General features: G+C 39.0%; 1 protein-coding gene across 9 annotated transcripts in view; it reads right to left on the bottom strand.

The window, feature by feature from the left end:
• The window catches only part of SDK1 (sidekick cell adhesion molecule 1), a 362,240-nt gene that overhangs the window by 197,603 nt on the left and 146,009 nt on the right, over positions 1–18,628 (bottom strand). For all 9 annotated transcript variants that reach the window (XM_085237875.1, XM_085237877.1, XM_085237878.1 and 6 more), the window contains one exon: positions 3,359–3,492. In XM_085237875.1, the coding sequence (XP_085094001.1) occupies positions 3,359–3,492 (134 nt within the window). The remainder of the gene's footprint in view (positions 1–3,358; positions 3,493–18,628) is intronic.

The raw sequence follows: 18,628 nt of genomic DNA, 5'->3' as shown, positions 1-18,628 counted from the left end.
CTTGGTGAAAAATTTCTGAGAAGTTTATTTGATGGGCAGGAGTATGGCCCTCAAGGAAATAAGAGTTTCATGATGGCCTTACTTAATGAATATTTCCACCTGTAAGTGCCCTGCCAATACTGGTAAGACCAGACGTGTGCCATTGTACCCCCCGACAAGCCAAAGTCTTGGGAAAGGGATCCGACCATCTGTGCTGCAGTGCCTAACTACAGAAGAATGGGCAAGAAAGAAAAGTGCTTAAAGAATCAAGGACCATTTTAAGACATCAGCTAACTTATTGATGAATAGATGGAAGCAGGGAAGAACATTAAGGATTTCCCAGTCGTTTTTATTGTAAAGCAACCTGTGCTAATAAGAAAAAAAAGGCTACAATGGATAAGTGACAGGTTAACTATCACATCCTGTCAAGCTGGGAGTTTCTAGAGATAAAATTGAAATCCTCCATAGAAGAAAACTTACAGAATTTTTCACAGGGAGCAAATAATGCATTGGACTTGAGAAAAAAAATTGGGTTTTGCTACTATATAATAGTATTACTGTTACTATTATTGCTACCAAAGTCTTAGCTGTCAGACTTGCCTAGCACTGTTTCCTTATTTACAAAGGTGATGAGGACATGTGGTTAAGAAAAGTCAAGATTTTCATTAGTTTTGTATACAGCTCAACTGATTTTAAGAAATTTCAAATTCAGGACTAATTTTTGACATTTCCTTCTCCAAGATATACCCCCAACGTGCTGGTTCTAGATATCATTTTGATTTCACTGGATAGTTTGGTATGTTTTCCAGACATTGTTCAAATTCCATTTACCTTCAGCCACAGTTCAAGGCTTTGAATCTGATCTGCAGTATAAAGCCTTGTAACTCATGCTCTGCTTACTTGAGGACTACCCCTTTATCCTGGAGCCAGCCTCATGTTTGGGAACAGAGCAGGACAACTTTGCTGTCAGACTGATTCTGTTGATGTGCTTTTCATGTAGGCTAGAGCAAGTCTAATTCCTTCCTTGAAGGACATTGGCATAACAAGCTGTGCATCTCTAACAGTGTTCTCTGTGGATGACTACCCAGGGAATTATCTATAGTTTTTTCCTTCTGCCCTCAATAAAAGTGGCAATGTGCGCCGAGTCATGTCACAAGGTTGCACTCAATTAATATATAAATGTACTCGCACAGAAATTGGATATTCCACTTTACACTTGATATAATGAAACTGTTCTGTTTTGGTTTTTTTTTTTTTAACCTTTATTAATATTGATTATCTTAGACCTGTCCTAACAGAGAATGAAGTGCCCTCAGTTTTAAAATCTGATAAACTTCAGACAGTTCAGTGTAATGTCTTCCAGAGACTCAGATGTCTCTTAAAAAATCTGTTTCCAACTACTTGCTGAAATTATTTATTACTTTTCTAAAATATACCATCTTTCTGCAAGTGTTGCCTGCGTGCTCACTCGCTCACTCAGGACCATAGTTTTGCCCAACTGTTTTGTTATTAGACAGAAATAGTTTATTCACTTCTATCTTTCTTTTCTTCTTTAGATCAAAGTTCATGATGACCATGTCAATCTAATTTTCTTTACAAACACCACAATGTAAGAAAGGCCAAAGCCTTTCTTTAACTCACACAGCATTAAACATACAGGTTCAATGTATTAAATTCACTTCTCAGGTTTTAAATTGTCCTGTTTGGCTAAGATTCATTCTAACAAGCAAATCCATATTTGACATTCCATCTTGCCCCTTTCCTATTGTTCACATCCCAGATAGATTTAGCATTCATAGTATCAAGTCTGCAAGCATTTTGAAGTGTTTTCTTTTCCACATGCTGGTACTACCTTCTGCTTTGCATAAAACTTGTTACGCAAGCATGATCACAGACTATTCCCAGCATTAATTAAGATATGAAATTAAAGTGGAAGTACATTATTGGTCACATAATACAAACAATACAAATCTGCTTTAAAAATGAAATTACTGAAGTGTTAGCAAACCTCTTTATACTGTCAGACATAATAATGTTTACCATCTACATGCCATGGCACAGATAGAATTCACACAAGTGGATTTGCAGTATTATTTCCAGTTTGGGAGAATGTGCAAAACCCATGAGAAGTTCATTTACTGTATAAACATATCTAGAAGAAAACATGGGATTGTTTCTCCTGCTCTCTGTTACACCATGTAAATTTTGCCCTCAGTGACCCTGTGCACAATGCACTGCTGGACCCACCAGCAGGGCTCCACTGCTTGCTTAAGAACAACTTTCCTTGAAATCTGATGAGGGATTTTATTAGAAAAAAATGTTTTTTTAGAAATCGTTTCATAGGAACGTAACATTTTTTATGTGCTTCTGACAAACATAAGAATACTATGAACAGCAATGTGAGAGGCTTCCTTCCCAAAAACCCAGGCACCCAAGTTTTGTTCTTTTAAAGAAGATAGCCACGTGGGCTGTCTCAAACAATTTCCAAGATCAAAAGGCATCTTACTGTGCTAATTGGTCTAGAGCTGAGAATCCTACATCCTCTACAATAATAAACCAAAAAAGCATAAGTGTCCATAACACTACCAGCCTCATAGATGATTTAACCAATCACCTCTTCCTCATCTCTACAACCAAAAAGAGGAACATACTCCCTACCTCACTGCCACCTTAAAAACACCTCTATGAATACCCTCAAAAGGAATCAAATATTCCTCCATTGTAAAAATATTGTTTTTACACAAACATTTACCAGATGCTTAGCAATGTTTTACATCTGCACAGTTTTGTTGAATGTGCATGTTAATATACGGCGTGCAGAAACCTTTCTGACCCCATTGCTCTGCTGCGTTTCCCTCCCCTTTGCTGTAAAACCCACTTCTGGAATGCCTCTGTAATGGTAGGTTTTAATACAATTTGTGCAATGTAAAATAATAAGTAATAACAATGAAATGCATGTTCCCTGGGACTCCACGATAACTCCAGGTAAAAATAACGTCAGAGTCTGGGAACAGACTCATTAATAAAACTGCACTCAGAAGAGTGACTTGTTTACTTATGCACAATGGAAACCAATACATTATCAAAGCCTGCATTAAAAAGAAATTATGATCCCAACTTCACAACAAACAGCGAGGAATACCATCACATACCTGCCTGGCACAACATAACCCCCCAGACAAAAGGCTCCAAGGCTGCTTTCTCTCAGGCTCACGCTCCCTTAGGTCCCTCTGATCACCTAAACTGCTCCAAACCAACCAGGAGAAGAAGATCTTTTAAGGACTGAATCCTTTCTTAGAAAGGCTCTATTAGGGCAGAGCTTTGTGAACTCCTCCTGTAACCTCAGCACCACGGCACATCTCTGTATTTGGGTACTTACTCGCTACGCTGAGATGAATAAGTGGGCTTGTCTTGTTCTCGCCGTTCTTTTCATTGACAGCCTGGACATAGTAGTCTCCTGCATCTACCACTGATGTTGCAAGGATCACCAGCTGGTTCTCCAGTGTTATGGCTCTGTTTGGGAAAGGAAGAGACCGTGCTGAAACCAGAAGAATGGCATTCACTGTGCAGAAACTATACAGTACTTCAGACTTGACAGTATCACACACTACTCGTTGGCAAGATGTTAGGAGATCCAAAATAACCTCATTTCAAACACATTCACAACACTTTAGATGTGCAATGCTTTGAGGCTTTTTCTCAGTTTAGATCACGTAAAATGTTTATGGTGACATGCAAAAAGCTTCAACATCTAAAATGCAAACAGTTTAAATGCCTTTAAGAAGTTACACACAAAATGGCAAACAAAAACAGAGGCAGACAGCCTCACCCTGCAAGGATGTGGGCTGATGGTCCCAGCACACACCAGCATGCTGCAAGGCTCATTCTATTGGGAGCCTCCTCAACAGGTGAAGCTATTTAAAGGCTGACACTCAGGAACGAGGTGGCCAGCCAATACTGAGCCAATACTGCCCTTCCCCTCTTCTTTCTGTTTCAGCAAGGTATTTTTAACATTAATAAGTCAAAATTATTTGGCTTTGAAAAAGTGTTTTAAGGCAATGTGTGAATCACATTCCCAGCATAGTATACTGATTTTCACATACAGGAGCTGGCATGGATATAACAATCAGAAGAGATCCATACACTGTGTTTGTTACTCCTATCTCTTCAATTTCCTAATGTGCATACAAAGAACAGTGAACTTCTATAAGGCTATTAGTAGATACCAATTGAAAAAGATCTGAAAAAGATGTGAGGCTGGATTTTCAGCTCTGGTGGTGGTACTGAAGTCAGTCATTGCACACCAGCTGAAAATCTTGTTTGCAGTATCTTTACTGATGATGATTTTTATTACTAAACTGTAAGAAATATCTCAGTACAATTTCTTTTCTTTATTCAATGAACCTGTAATTGCTTAATTGACTTAGAAAATCAAAGGCAGTGTGATAGATTTATGAAGTGGGGATATAAAATGCAATTAATATGACATTTGATAAAGCAAATAAAGATAAAAATCCAATGAAGTGCTAATAATTGAATATTAAAAGACAATGCAATTACATTAATTCTGAACGATGCAGCGCTAGAAGAGTTCTTTGAAAATACTGAAACACATTTCAGACTGCTTTGGGAGAAGGTACAGCTGAAACTGAATGTTTTAAAGCTGATCTCCAAGTGCAGGTGAGAAGCACACAGATACCACCTCTATCTGTGGCAAAATAACATTTGTGGGTGAAATGCATAGACATTTCAAAGTTTATGTGAGCCTAAGTAGATTTGAAATGAAAAACATCCACGCATAAGGACTGAGCATAACTTCTCTATTCATTTGCATAGAGAGAAATAATTAGAGGATAAAATAATAGTAGAAGGCAATTCTTTGAGGTCATCAAATTCCACAGAAAGATTCATGTTACATTCAAAACGCCAACATGAGTTGTCAATAATTAAAAGTTCTGAGAAAAGTCAAAGGTTTTGGTTTCAATTCCTAAAGACAGGCAAGGGTAAGGCACAGCTGAGCAGAGGCCAAAGACTCGGAGTTCTATTTCGACTGAGAGCTGTGCTTATCAGGAAAATCAATTAGTCACGTTTTAAGGACTCATTAATGCCAATGTTTCCAAACCATCTGAAGATTCATGTCACAGCCCTTATCAAGGTTGCAACCACATTTTGCACAACAGCTGCACAGAGCGCCCTAAAATTGGCTTCACGCGTTCCCCTGGGTTCACTGTTTGTTTTCATTGTCTGTTATAACTTCTACGTTATGACAGCACCGCACTGATGTTGGAAGGGAAATCACATCCCGGCTGCTCAGCTCACTGGCACGTTTGAGGAAGACAACAGCAGCAGATGGAGTGGACCTCTCAGAAATTCATACCCAGTACAGATTTGATGAAATACATAAATATTGTTGGTTTTTTTTTTTTTTTTTTTTAAGTGATACCAAACTTAATCTAGTGTTTTCAAGACAGAACAACTAGCAAGTAAATGAAGCAGACTGATCCCTTGGGGTTCCTTACACATAAGGAAGGGTTTGTTTTAAATCATATGTTTTGATAGAAGATACTTTAACAGCCTTCAGAGCTCAGTGGAAGCCTGTGGGCAACAGGAGCCAATACATACACAGTGATGTGCAGTGCGTTGAGCAGCTATGGGGGTACCATGCCACCATTTCCATGCCAGTATGCCACAACAGCACCCACAGACTACAATAGATGGATCTCAAAGTGAAGGCTTCAAACCCTGCCCATGATGGACTGCTTGCCCAAATGTCCTGACACCATAGGTGGGAAAGCATAGGAATGATGGAGATCAGTAACGTTATCCATCCAGTTCTTCTAAGAATTTGAAGACGTAAATAGAAACGTCCTGGGTTTTTCAAGACTTCCGTTTGCTGCAGCCAGAATTAAGCACTTAGAAATGCTCCGGGTTTTTTAATTGCAGACTTCTGAATTGCCCAGTACTTGAAAAAATTGTGGTGCAAATATCTCTGAAGTTTGATGGAAAGCTTTTGGAAATTACGTGAACATCAGGCTGAGCCTTTAGAAATAAAGATCATTTTCTGAAGTGCCATTGTTAAGGTATTTAAGACAATATGTTTGCAGTTAATTTTTTCTTGCTCTGAAAATTGGATCATTTATGAAAATACCAAAAATGAACTCTGTAGTAGGTGGATTTCATATTACAAACCCTTATTAATGGAAAATATGAAAATCTACTCTCCAAGTAGATAATGCAGAGAAGTTGGAAATGCGTTCAGTATTAATCTACCAGATTACACAATAAATAGATAGCACTGCATTACAAAAACATCACCAAATGAAAATCGCACAGTGACCTGATGAGGTTTTCTCTTGGAAGGCAGCCATTTGCTCCTGAGTAAGGGTGCAGTATTTTAGCAAATACGGCCTTCACAAGGCCTCTTTTCCTCTAGCTAAAACAAATATCAAATCCCTCTTTACCGGATATTGTTTGCAGAAAGACCTCTGCTGCCCTTATAAAACTTTTGCTCCCATAGCACAGCATGAGCCGATCTTTCTCTGGGAGGCAGAGCCCACCCAGCAGCAGTGATGTTAAGAGGCAAAAGAGAGATGATGGAGCACTGACACTGCAATTACTGAGACGTCCCCTATGGAAATGCCCTTTTGAAAAAGGGCAGAACGTTGCCGTTAAATCACAGCTGTGCAGCGAAACCCTGAGTCAGGGCAGTGCATGCGTGGCTTAGCAGTGAGCATTTCCCCACTCGTGTGTCTTCCAATTCTGAGGGGAAATTATTAATTGCAGTTATTTAAATATATGCAAACAGTGCATGTTTTTCAGGTCTCAATCACAGCACAAAATATTAGTGTGTCTGCTACAGAACAACATGTCCATAGCAACAAAGCAGTAGGAGCTGACTGGATGCCAAGTTTATAAAACAGTACTCAGGTTTCAGTTATATTATGACTGCAAATCATTAAAAATAAAAAATTTATACCTACTCAGCTGCTGAATATTAAGTACAGCCACATAAATTAATGCATTCATTTTACCATCAATGTTAGTTTTTAGCATCACTTCTAACTACACCATGCACAGCAAGTGGTTCTGGAAACGGACTGGGATTACTGGTCATGGAAGCAAACCTGGATTAAACAAGAGCAATGAAAGCAGGCATGATGGCCCAGCACAGTACCACCCTGCAATGAAAGCAGCCCAGCTACTGACAGCAATGCACAAGGGTGACAGCTTGATTTTGGCACATCTATTTCCAGGACAAAAGGAGAGAGAAGGCAGGATTTCATGTTCTGAGCCTGGCTTCCCTGTTCTCTCGCACTGGTCTTGGAGGTAACAAGACCTTGGTTTAGGAAGGCTGCTGAGATTGTGCCCCATGTTGGCTCATGGGCACATGGTGCAAAGCCCATCCTGTGTACAGAGAGTGGAATGCTGGGTGATGCAGCATCAGGGGGAAACCTACAGGGCCTGTATCTGGCATGGCTTTGTTTCACATTTGCATCAGTGCTTGTTGACTCTACACAGATTTCACTTAACCCACAGATACAGTCCCAAACGCTCTGTCACATACGGTTAGAATTCCAAAATCTGGACATGCATTGAAATCATGTCACAATATTGAAGTTTGCAATGCAATGCACGAGTTCAAAATATCGTATGTGAAAAGGACTAATTGACTGCTGAGCTGCAAGGCAGGATGATGGCTTTGACAGAAGCTTTAGGAATGGCAGCGTATCACAGAACCTAAGGTGAGTCTGTAATTGTGATTTACAAAAAAAATGCAAACAAAATAAAAAAATACCATACTAAAAAAGATTAACCCCCTTGAAAAAAAAAACAATGAAAAACCAAAAGCTGACATCAAGCCCTGTACAGCAATCCAGAACACACAGTATACAGGAGAGGACTCAAGAAGCATAAATCTAGCAAACAGAAAAATTATCATGTATCTTAATGTGGCTTGGTGCTTACATACAAGGCTGCTGCGAAGAAGTACCTCTGATTTAAGCAGAACTATCAAAAATTGAGTCTTGTTGTAAAAATCTTAGCAGTTTGCCCTCGGAAAATCTTATTTCTATTCTTTTGAGATGGAGGTTCCCAGAAGGGACTCTCAGATCAATCATCCCAAACTTATATTTAAAATCACGCCCATATCAAACAATTACTGGTCTAGAGATAAAACAAAACAAAGCTCCAGATAATCACTACATAACTGATCATGAAAGAGATGTTTATAGCAAGACAATGCTACCAGCCCAGGAGCAAGCAATTACAACACCCAAACAAGGAGCAATATTCATAAGTACGCTGCTTATCTTTAAATGTTTTCTCCCCGCAGATTTTCAGCAGCTTTAATTCTTATTTAATACAACTTACTTATTATCATACTCTTTTGACAGTTTTAAAAAATTACTATTATTAAATGTTAAGTGGGAAGACTTAGTGCAGCTGACAGATGTACCTACGTGTGCTTCAATCGCAGCTCTTGGGTGTTATCTTACTGAGCCATGCTGATGAATGTCTGCCCCAACCACAACATCAGTTCTCTAACTAAAGCAAAACCCAGACTTTCAAGATAAAATATGCATCTCAGTCCACAACAGAAACCAAAAACTTGGAGTAAAGTCAGTTTTCTCCAGACTGCTCTTCATATAAAACTTACTGAATTCAAGATGTTTCTGTGTAAACAGAATAGCTACCATCTTCTTTCTTTGTTATATCATATAATCAGCACACTGAACTCCACATCACTATCTGTTGCTACGGTCATAGCTAGCAACCACTGGAAAGAGGAATAGTGCAAAATTTAAACAAAGCATTGCAGTTAGAAAGTATCACAGGTGGTTGATCTACACAGCTGGCTGACTCCATTGACAGCAAGCACAAAGACTATTTGTAACCATTTGGGATTTTATAGGCCAATTTGCAGATACAACAAGACATGAATATTGCTCCACTCCATGACATTTCTCCTGAACTGATAATTCGAGGTGTTGTATTTATTTTGTTTAAAACACAGATATTTTTTTTTTCCTTCACTGTGAATGGAGAAGTTCTATTATTAAATTGCATCTTCACTTCTGATAAAATATGTCAGCATAATGGTATGTGCTATCATGGTTTGTAGTCAGGTATTAAAGAGTTTCCTGCTGAAGAATAGTATATCTTCATAGCATAGGCGTACCACTGAATAAATACAAATATGAAGCGTGACTGCAAACTGCACTAACCATAAAACAAATTAGCAGTGGCGCAGCTCTGTCACAGGGCAATGTGCTGCAAAGGTAATCAATTACACAACAATGACAGAAGGAAAACTTCAACCTCCAAATAGCATCTTTAACAGATAAATTTGGACATGCCATAACTTTGCCTACTTAGATGCTCCCAGCCTCTGTGTATTTATGTTTTTGCATTACTTTATTCCTATTTCTGCCATTCTATTCTTGATTCCACACTCTAATTTAAAATTGTTTCTCTTCTCCCATTGGTTAGCTGAAAATAAGACTTTACATGGCTGTTTCTGGATGAACATACCTAGTCTCAGGGACCCAAAACTCTGCGTCAGAGCTGCTGCAGTACCCACACCATTTGAAAATAAGAATTCAAATCTCAGCTCAGTGTAAATTTCTCTCCAAAACATTGGGTCAGTTTTCTCAGTTGAAGCTATGCCCATACTACACATCATTATACTCAGAGCTGATACAATGCTTTGACAAAAATCTGGCTGTAGTCATGAAAAACAGCAATGATGAAACAGCCACACATACTGGTCTTACAAGTGAGAAAAAAACCATGAACAAATAATATACAAGTATGTTGAAATAAATTAGAGAGTTTCATTGGATAGGAAAATTTGCAGAGCCATAACTTACTAACACTTGTTTTGTGGAATAGCAGGGAATGTCAAGCTCCAGAGGTAACATCCATCACTATTTATATGTGTTAGCTCTCCTTTTATCAGTACCAAATCTTTTTGATATGGTAAAAAGTAGCATGTGACCCAAACATGAACCTCTGCTGCTGCCATCTGCACAAAGCAGTGGTACTGGGCAGCACCAGAGCAATTTATTTAGACAAGTTTTACTAGGAAAGATAATTAAAGATTTAGCAGCCTGAATCAATACAACAGCTACTGCTATCTATGTACAGTACTGCAGTTTGCTGAGACCAGCATTTGTGTTATTGCTGCAAATTCACAGTACAATTTTATTGTACAATAGCGTAGAGGTTTGCTGTCTACATCAAAATAGGGATCTTGTGTACTCATTTTTACTTGCACACCATAAAGACATATATTTTTTGCTGTACACTGTGAATTGAGCAGAGGCCTAGGAGCCATGTATACCCAGGTTTTTGCCAGTGATACGTAGCCTTGAGTCAGTTATTTAGCCTTTTGGTCTCTATGTTCTGCCAAGAGAGAAAAAGGATAATACATATATGTATTTCTTTTTGCTGAAAAATTTATCAAGAAGCTTAAATAGTTAATACCTCTAGCACTCAAAAGATGTAGAGGATTATGCAAGTGCTAAATCTTAATGCTCTTTACTTTTCCTCTTCGCTTTGCACTTTGACAGTAAGGCATTTTGTTTTGACTTTAGGCAAAGCATCTTCTTCCCTACTCATTTTCAACTGCTTTAACATCTCCTGAATTATACAAACTGGACAGGTGAGCACTGCTTTCCAAACACCAGCCTTCTAGTAACTCATGGTCTTGTGCAGCTTCCTTCAGCAGAGACCCATCTTATTATATCTACAAATCTGTACCAAGTGGTTACATGTAGTAACAGACGTGCCTACCACAGACCCCATGGAATCCTGGTTATTACTGAAAATAACACGAACATTTTGAGGTAAGCACGCGTTTCAATGCCATTAATGCAGGCATTCTGAAGCATTTCAAGTTTGTGACAATAAAAGACAGAAAACTGAAAAGAAACACAGAACTTTGTCAGAACCTTGAAAGTGGCTGCCCACTGCTAGCATAAGTGAGACATGCAGTAACAGAAAAGCAAGGCCAGGTTGGATACATACAACCATATGGGAAGCATCCATACGGAGCCAAACACTGCCAACTTTGGGATAGAAAGATATAGAAAATAGCATAACATCCTGGTGCCATTTTATGCTGCGGTTTGTACTCAAAGCAACTGCCAATTTCTGACAGTGTTGTAGGAAACAGACCAAATAAACAACTGGAAAATACTGTTCTATCACAAGCATGTTAATTACTGAGTTAGGTCTGTGCTATGCATTACTAATTTCAAAAATAATGCATGTGAAAAAAATTCAGAAAATAAACACAGTTTTCTAATAAATGAGGCAAACATATACGGAGTTGTGCATAGCAGAGCTGCAGAACTCTCAAAAGTGGGAAGTCATGGGAGGCTTCATAGAAGAGACTGAGAAAAGAGATGCAGCTCTACCTAAACCGTATGATTTGAGCAGCCCTCCTTCAAACACCCAGACAGCAGTTACCTGTGTACAATAATTACACCTGTGCATAAAGAAAAAGGAGGTGTGCACAGAGGGAGGCTTTCAGCAGCCCTCTATTCTTACTAAATCGTACAATGTACTACAGCACTTCTGTGTTAAAATCTCTGAAACCCCAGTGCGTACATTAACATCTTTTAAAATAAAGTGTTCTGGAAGATAGCCTTTAGAAGTATAGCTTCCTCCTGGGATCCATTTCTTTTGTATTTGAAACCAGGTTACAGCCCTCGACTTTCAAACTCATAAAGAAAACTTCAGCAGCCAACTAAAATGTAAATAACATATGATTCGAGGAGCAACAGGCCACATAGATTTTTTGCTTTCAACTTGGGTGGTGTTGCCAAAAAAAGGAAGATAGGTTACTTATCAGATCCATTTCTTTTTAAATTACCTGAAATCAATGCGTGGGTGTGTAGCTTGCTGCTTATTTGACTTCTGAGGCTAATGACACACGTTTCCTTGTGTGGGGCAGCAACATATCTTCAGCCTTCTGATTGTAAAGCTTAAGCAAGTCAGAAGGCCAAAGGCTGAGCAGTAAATCTTTGCAATCCTCTGCTAGAATGACAGCAACTTCTACTTTAAAATAGTCCCAAAGGTAACATAGAAGGCAAAGAACTTCAGCTCCCTTCCATCCTATCCTGCAGCTCTAAGCACCACACTTTCCCTCTAAGGATGAGCAATACAGAGCATGCATCTGAGAGACTGCCTTGTTTACATTTGCTGGATGATCCATAAACACTACGCCTACTGAGCAGGGAAATGAAACCCCGAATTGTCAGTAGATGCAGTTTTGTTTCTTTGATTTTATGGCTACAATATGCTTTGCAGAGCATTTTTATTTTCAGTGCAGAAGAAATATTCAGCTATGTGTTACATGGCAAAAGAACTCACAAATCCTGGGAAGCACGCACGCGAATTACCAGCCCAGCTTACACTCCTTGTGCTGTGAGCAGAATGCTCAACATCTTGCCGATGCAAGTAATTCTACATAATAGTTAGACCAGAACAGGAAGCCTCTGATGCCCCCAAAGTCTTTACTGCAATCTGTCTTCACATATTTATCTCCCTACTTGCAGACATTTCTGCTGCAGAGGTTTTAGGGATTTGCTCCTGCAACGCAGCAAAACGCTGCTCCCTGAGAATCCCCTCATCTGGAGAAGAGGTGCTATTACCGAGATAATGGACAGTAGGCACAACAGTTCCATCACCTTTAGTTACTGACTCTTTTTATCCACTTCACTCCATAATGAGGATCTCTACTCGCTCGCATTTTCGTAACAGCAGCATCAGCCATCCCCTAATCCTACAACACATTAAAATCAAAAGATAGATGCAGAAAAACATTAGAATGCCCTTATCGCTTGGCTGCAGATGTATAAAGTTAACGGAGAAGATTGTTTTTCAGTTGGAAACAAGCAAATAAATCCATTTACTTAATTTTCATCTTAAATAATCCTTATAAGTGTTGAAAGGATCCTTTGATTATTTCTGTAAAGACAGTGAAACATTCCATTATAGCTTACCTAGGCTGGAGAGAAAAAAATGCAATTCCTTCCTGTACGTGCTTTTCCCAGGTGTATTAATACACTTCTTTGTATTCAAGAACCAACTTTTATTATCAGCTGAGTGTGTAGGGTACAGGGAGACAGAGAAAGAAAACAGAATCAACAGAATACTAACAAGAAAGAAAAATGCAACCCCACAATCCCTTTAATTAGACTCATGCTTATATTTTGAACTTTCGTATTCTTAGTGCTGCCATTACATTCAAAAGATGGCAAACTGAAATAACACTCAAATAAACCCTTGTGGACTACTTTGTCAAAGGAAACAGGAGATAACAGGTTATTCTCCACAAGATGAAAATTTGACATAAAGGAATGGCAGGAAAAGGTCGTATGACGGCCAGACCATGAAAGCAAGATGCGCCAACTTCAGAGCCAAGCTGAGAGCAGAGCTAATGAATAGGAGATGCAACAAGACAATTACATGGGATGCTCAGGCACATGTTTTCATCATCCCTATAATCTTTGCATACAAAACTAACAGCTAAAACATGCGTTTAGCTATTCTGCAATCCTTCCCAAAACACTTAAAACAATGAGAAAAGTTATCACCATCAGCAAGTCTCATTAACTTAGTAACAATGGAATATTTCTTGCAGATTTGTACTACTTGGTCAGGTAATTTCTCATTTGTTGATAAGATCCTTTACACAATAGACAGAGATAAGTTTACATAGTAGCCTACTGTTTTGTGACAGCAACGGCACATCGTGGAAATGCTAATATTTAACCAAAACAGAAGCTGAACCAAGGGCTATCACACTTCTTAAAGCTAAAACAATTACACAGCAATGCAAGCCCTCAGTTATTCAATATACCTAAGTCTACACATTAGCTCAATACACTCTCCACAAAGTTAGAGAAATCACTGGGGGAAAAAAAGTCATGGCATGGCTCCTTAATTGAGTGCTTGTGTATGGGAATGAGCAGAAGAGAGGGCACACATCCGCACCGACTCATAGATATGGATCTCGGGAGATGTGTCAGGACTGATTGCTGATTGATCCCTCTGCCAGCTGATGCACTGAAGTTCCTCCTTCAGCTCATTCAACAGCCTGAGGTTTTGAAGTAGATAATCCCAATTCTGCTCCCCAGCGCTTCAAATAAGCCAGCAGTGCCTACGTGAAGATAGGGACTGTTCCAATCACAGAATCCCATTTCAAGACCTAATGACATTGCTCTACAGACAATCCCACTGTCCTCTGTTTAGATGGCTTCACCTAAAAGGTTGTGAATGTAACTTACTTCCTCCCTCTGGCTTTATTGCAGTGGGACAGTTGCATAGGGCTGTGAGGAAAGAACACAAGTTCCTGTGCAGGAACAGAAGCAGCTCCCACACTGCTGGTACTATCTCACTTCTCCCAGCCCTGGGCAGCCCATACTGCTCCAACCATGCTGCGTGTCCCAGCCCCACAACAAGCTGCCAGAGAAGCCTTATGGGAGCCTGCAGCAAGACGTCCAGGATAACGCTAAGGTGACCTGTGAGGATGGATGAGCAAACCCCAGTGCTTTGAATTTCAATGCTTTATTGCTTTAAACCATATCTCATCTATTTAATGCAGACTTAAAAGAGGTCCTTGAGATTGCTTTTAAACAAGAATGTTCTTGAAGAGAAAAAGGACATCAAAATTGGCCAAAACACAGCTGTAATTCCGCATGCCTAACATTTCCACATTTGCATTATTTTCTGCAAACACTTGCATGTAGAGCCAACAAATGCAAAATTATACACGTTCATTGCTAAACTGAATTTACCTCCTGGGGTAAAACGGTGCAGAGCCCAACTAGTCTGCAATGAAACAACATCTGAGGCATTGTACTATACTTCAGAATTACAATATTGCCTGTTTTGCAAGGAAGTACTCAGTACTAGAAGACAAACATGCTTCTCTGAGCATTACAACTAATAAAGCTTTTTCTCTTCCCAACTGCATTTTATGTCCCCAAATCTCCCCACCACCACACAAAACAAAGCCCTGACCCTGCAGCCCCACTATTCCTTGCTACTCCTATCCTCCAGCAATCACAGCAAACCCTCAGAGGGCTTCCAGCACCATGTCCTGCAGACAGGCCCACACACACTTCTCATCCTTTTCTGTATACAATTTATCTATAAACTTGCTATGCACAGATATCTGTGTATCTTTATATATATAGATATTTAGATATCTTTGTATTCTGTATCCATTATGAGAAATCTATATTTCTCATACACATATGCACATATACATATACTCACATACATATATACATGTACACGTACACATATATACTCATATACAAAACTATAGTTTAGACCTACAAAACAAGTTTCTGTTTGGATGTTTGAGTTACAGAAACTAAGCTATTGTTAATTTTAAAAGAAATCATAATTTAGTATTTTTTGTGTGCCCACAGTAACTGCATTGCACTCCTTAAATAGTTCTTTCGAGAACTCCAGGGAGAAGAAAAATGTGTTACTGTTGAGGATATGCCTGCTCCTCTATTTAAGCTTTAAACTTGGCTTCCAGCAGCCAAATAAGTAGCAGGAAAATGGAAGGTTAAAAACTTTGCAGTTCATCTCTGCCAGAACAGTAAAAGAAAAATAAGATTGTTGAATAGCTGACAACGACTGCAGAATCAACACAGCAGCGATCTGCCTAGAAGCTGCAAAGGGCAAAACTAAGGCATCTGCTTAAAAGCTTATACCAACTGTGGAAGTCAGTATAAAAACAGTAAGGAAGCCACAATAAAACATAATTATTACAGGAGCTATAATTATGGCATTATACTTTGGCATATTCAATGTTGTGCACATTAAACGTTGTACACTGTGAATATTTAATAATTACATGCTTACTCAGAGTACTTAATGTCCTTTAAATGCAGGTATTTTTTGTATTTTTCAGGCAGTAAGAAAAAATTGCACACAATTTTTTGTCATAAGGATCTGAAGTCAAAATGGACAGACAGACTCTGAGTCTTCTGCAAATTCACATCTCAAAGCTTTTAAAACCACTTTTACAATCACTGTATGGCAACTTTTGGTTTCTTTGAACTAAGAATCCACCACCTTGACCTCAATAAAACAAAATACAACCTTCCAGTAGTCAGTTGTGGTCACCAATGGTGTAATGCTCTTTGTTATTGAACTGTAAGAGCTACTGATAAATAGCTGTCTCCAGCTACAGTGGTTGCAGTAGATCTCCAAGAAGTTTAAACAACTTGAGATACATGCAAACATTCTTCAATAGTAACAAGCAAAAGATGTATTTCTGCAATAAGGACTAGCAGGAAGTATGATTCACTATGTGTCAGCATAGCATAAAACAGTGTAGTTTCCACTAAACTACTGTTCTGTGAAACATATAAAGACAGATTTTGGTATGCAATACAGAATAAAGGAGGGGGGGGGGGGGAGGGCAGGCACATAATTTCCAGTGTAACATAAAGATATAGGTGAAAAATTATTAGATTTTCCTCCTATGCATCGAGGCTTTATTTCAGTAAGTGCTGGCAATGGATTTACTGCATTCTGAGCACTACAACTAAAGGTAACTGTTCTTTACACAGGAAAAGACTGACATTTTAAAAGAGCTTATTTAAGGTTCTGTCAACAGTCTAGGTTGCAAGATTGCTTATGGTTTTGCTCAGAATTTGTCTTTTTCCAAATACCTACCTTGTAACCACCATAGACTAAAATTAGGATAGCCTCCAAGATTGCAGGCTGCCTCATCATGTCGGGATGAGAATCTTGCACATCTTACAAATGATTTCACGTTAGCAATGAACTGCTGATGACTATTCTCAATTTTTCAGTTTTCCACTGCATTCTTAGTAACTTCTAGCAGACCAGACTTTCCTGTGACTTATGAGGCAATATTAAAGTCTTGTCAAAATCAAGATACATGACTCACGTTGCTCTACTTTGTTTCTGGCATATATATATACACAAGTTATTAAATGACCTTTGGTTTTTGTTTAGGAGAATAACATTAGTTTTTTGGTACCTTAGAACAGTATTTTCCAAGGAGAGGTAAGCTGACTGGCATTTCATTTCCAGTTTTCTTCCCTTTCTAGAAAGTACTACTTTTTTTTTGCTTCTCAAACTCACATTCTACATTCTTTCCTAAGGATAACTGCTAACAATTCCAAGATTATTCATTAGCTTTTCAATATAGCCTAGCTAAGCATCATATGGCCAACTGATTAACAAATTTTTAAGGTATGACATCAAGTAAGAGAGATGGCTACTTATGTAATAAAGATGATATATTGCTTGTTTGCAAAAGCACCATGATGTTCTCATGTTTTTTATTAGTAGTCATTTCCATTTTATTATCTCAGCAACGTTAGCGTCTTGCCATTCTAGAGACCTGGAGAGCACTTCTCATTCTCAAGATGTGGTTTGTGGCCTTGGAAGGATATAGTTAAAAAGAAAATGAACTAAATTAGGCCTTTCAATGCATGCCTGACTTTTTAAAACTGAGACTAAATCATGCTTGACAACCTTTCCCAGATGCCTCCATGGCTCTTCTGGGGTCTCTGAGCAGCTCTGCGATGGGTTTCTGAGCATGTGCTGCTGCTCCTTGCTGCATCTGCTCACAGATCTCCATCCGGATGACTCCAATCTTTTAAGTAGAGTCCCAGGGTAAATCTCTGACTGTGAGAGTTCCTGAGAAAGCAATTTAGATGCTTGCTAAGCGTAGCTGCTGGAAGGAACAGATTTCTTCATGCCATGCTTCATAACACTCCAGATCAGGTCTGAGGGTATGATGAACCTTAAACCAAGGAGGGTTTTCTGCCTGTCCTCAGTGATTGCAGCTCATGAGAACAGGCTAAGCCCCACATCTGAAAACCAGGCTCTCTCTTTCCCCACTCTAGAAAGCAGGGAAGGGAGAAGAGATGTGAATTTGTGATTGCTTTCTGCATTCATGGTACAACTGTGGTGAACATGACGAAGAATCTGATCCATAGCATTGCCTTGACCATCAATTTCTTGTGCTTGAACTAAAAAGCCAGTTGATGTTCTCCTTCACAGTTATGAAAACTACTATAATAACGATAAACCTCAGTTGTAGCTATATGCATAAAAGAATGTCTGCAAAAAGCACGCAGCATGGGAGCAGCACAACCCCCAGAACACCAGAGGAAGACATAATTGTTTGTGAAATTTCTTCAAATGATGTTCAGGAAAGTTTCAAATGCGCTAGGAACAGAAATTCCTCTGTGTTAGGGACATGGAACACAGCATTCCAGAGCAGCCTCATTGGCAAAACTCCTCCATTTGCCCAGCAGTTCTGCTGTCTGGGGTCACAAAAGTGGTGTTTGGTTTGGTAGATGGATAGTTTTGGCAAAACAATGAATTATTGTGTATTATTAGCAGTATTCATAGTGTTTGAGGTTATCACAAACACTTGTTTTCTGCTGATATCGAAGGACTTGTAGGATAGTGGAGTATTTTTCATATTATTTGGTAATGTGTGGACTATTCATAGAATCTGTACGATACAGTGCAGTGCGTGTAAGAGTTGCACAGATCTAAGTGCTACTCAAGTAGCACAAGCTCTGTATAACTTCTTTCTGCATTTATGAGCATATAGCATATAGCACTATCC

This window comes from Meleagris gallopavo, chromosome 16 (assembly GCF_905368555.1).
Source record: "Meleagris gallopavo chromosome 16, MGAL_WU_HG_1.1, whole genome shotgun sequence".
Classification (NCBI taxonomy): domain Eukaryota; kingdom Metazoa; phylum Chordata; class Aves; order Galliformes; family Phasianidae; genus Meleagris; species Meleagris gallopavo.
This window is presented reverse-complemented; position numbering and strand designations above follow the sequence as displayed.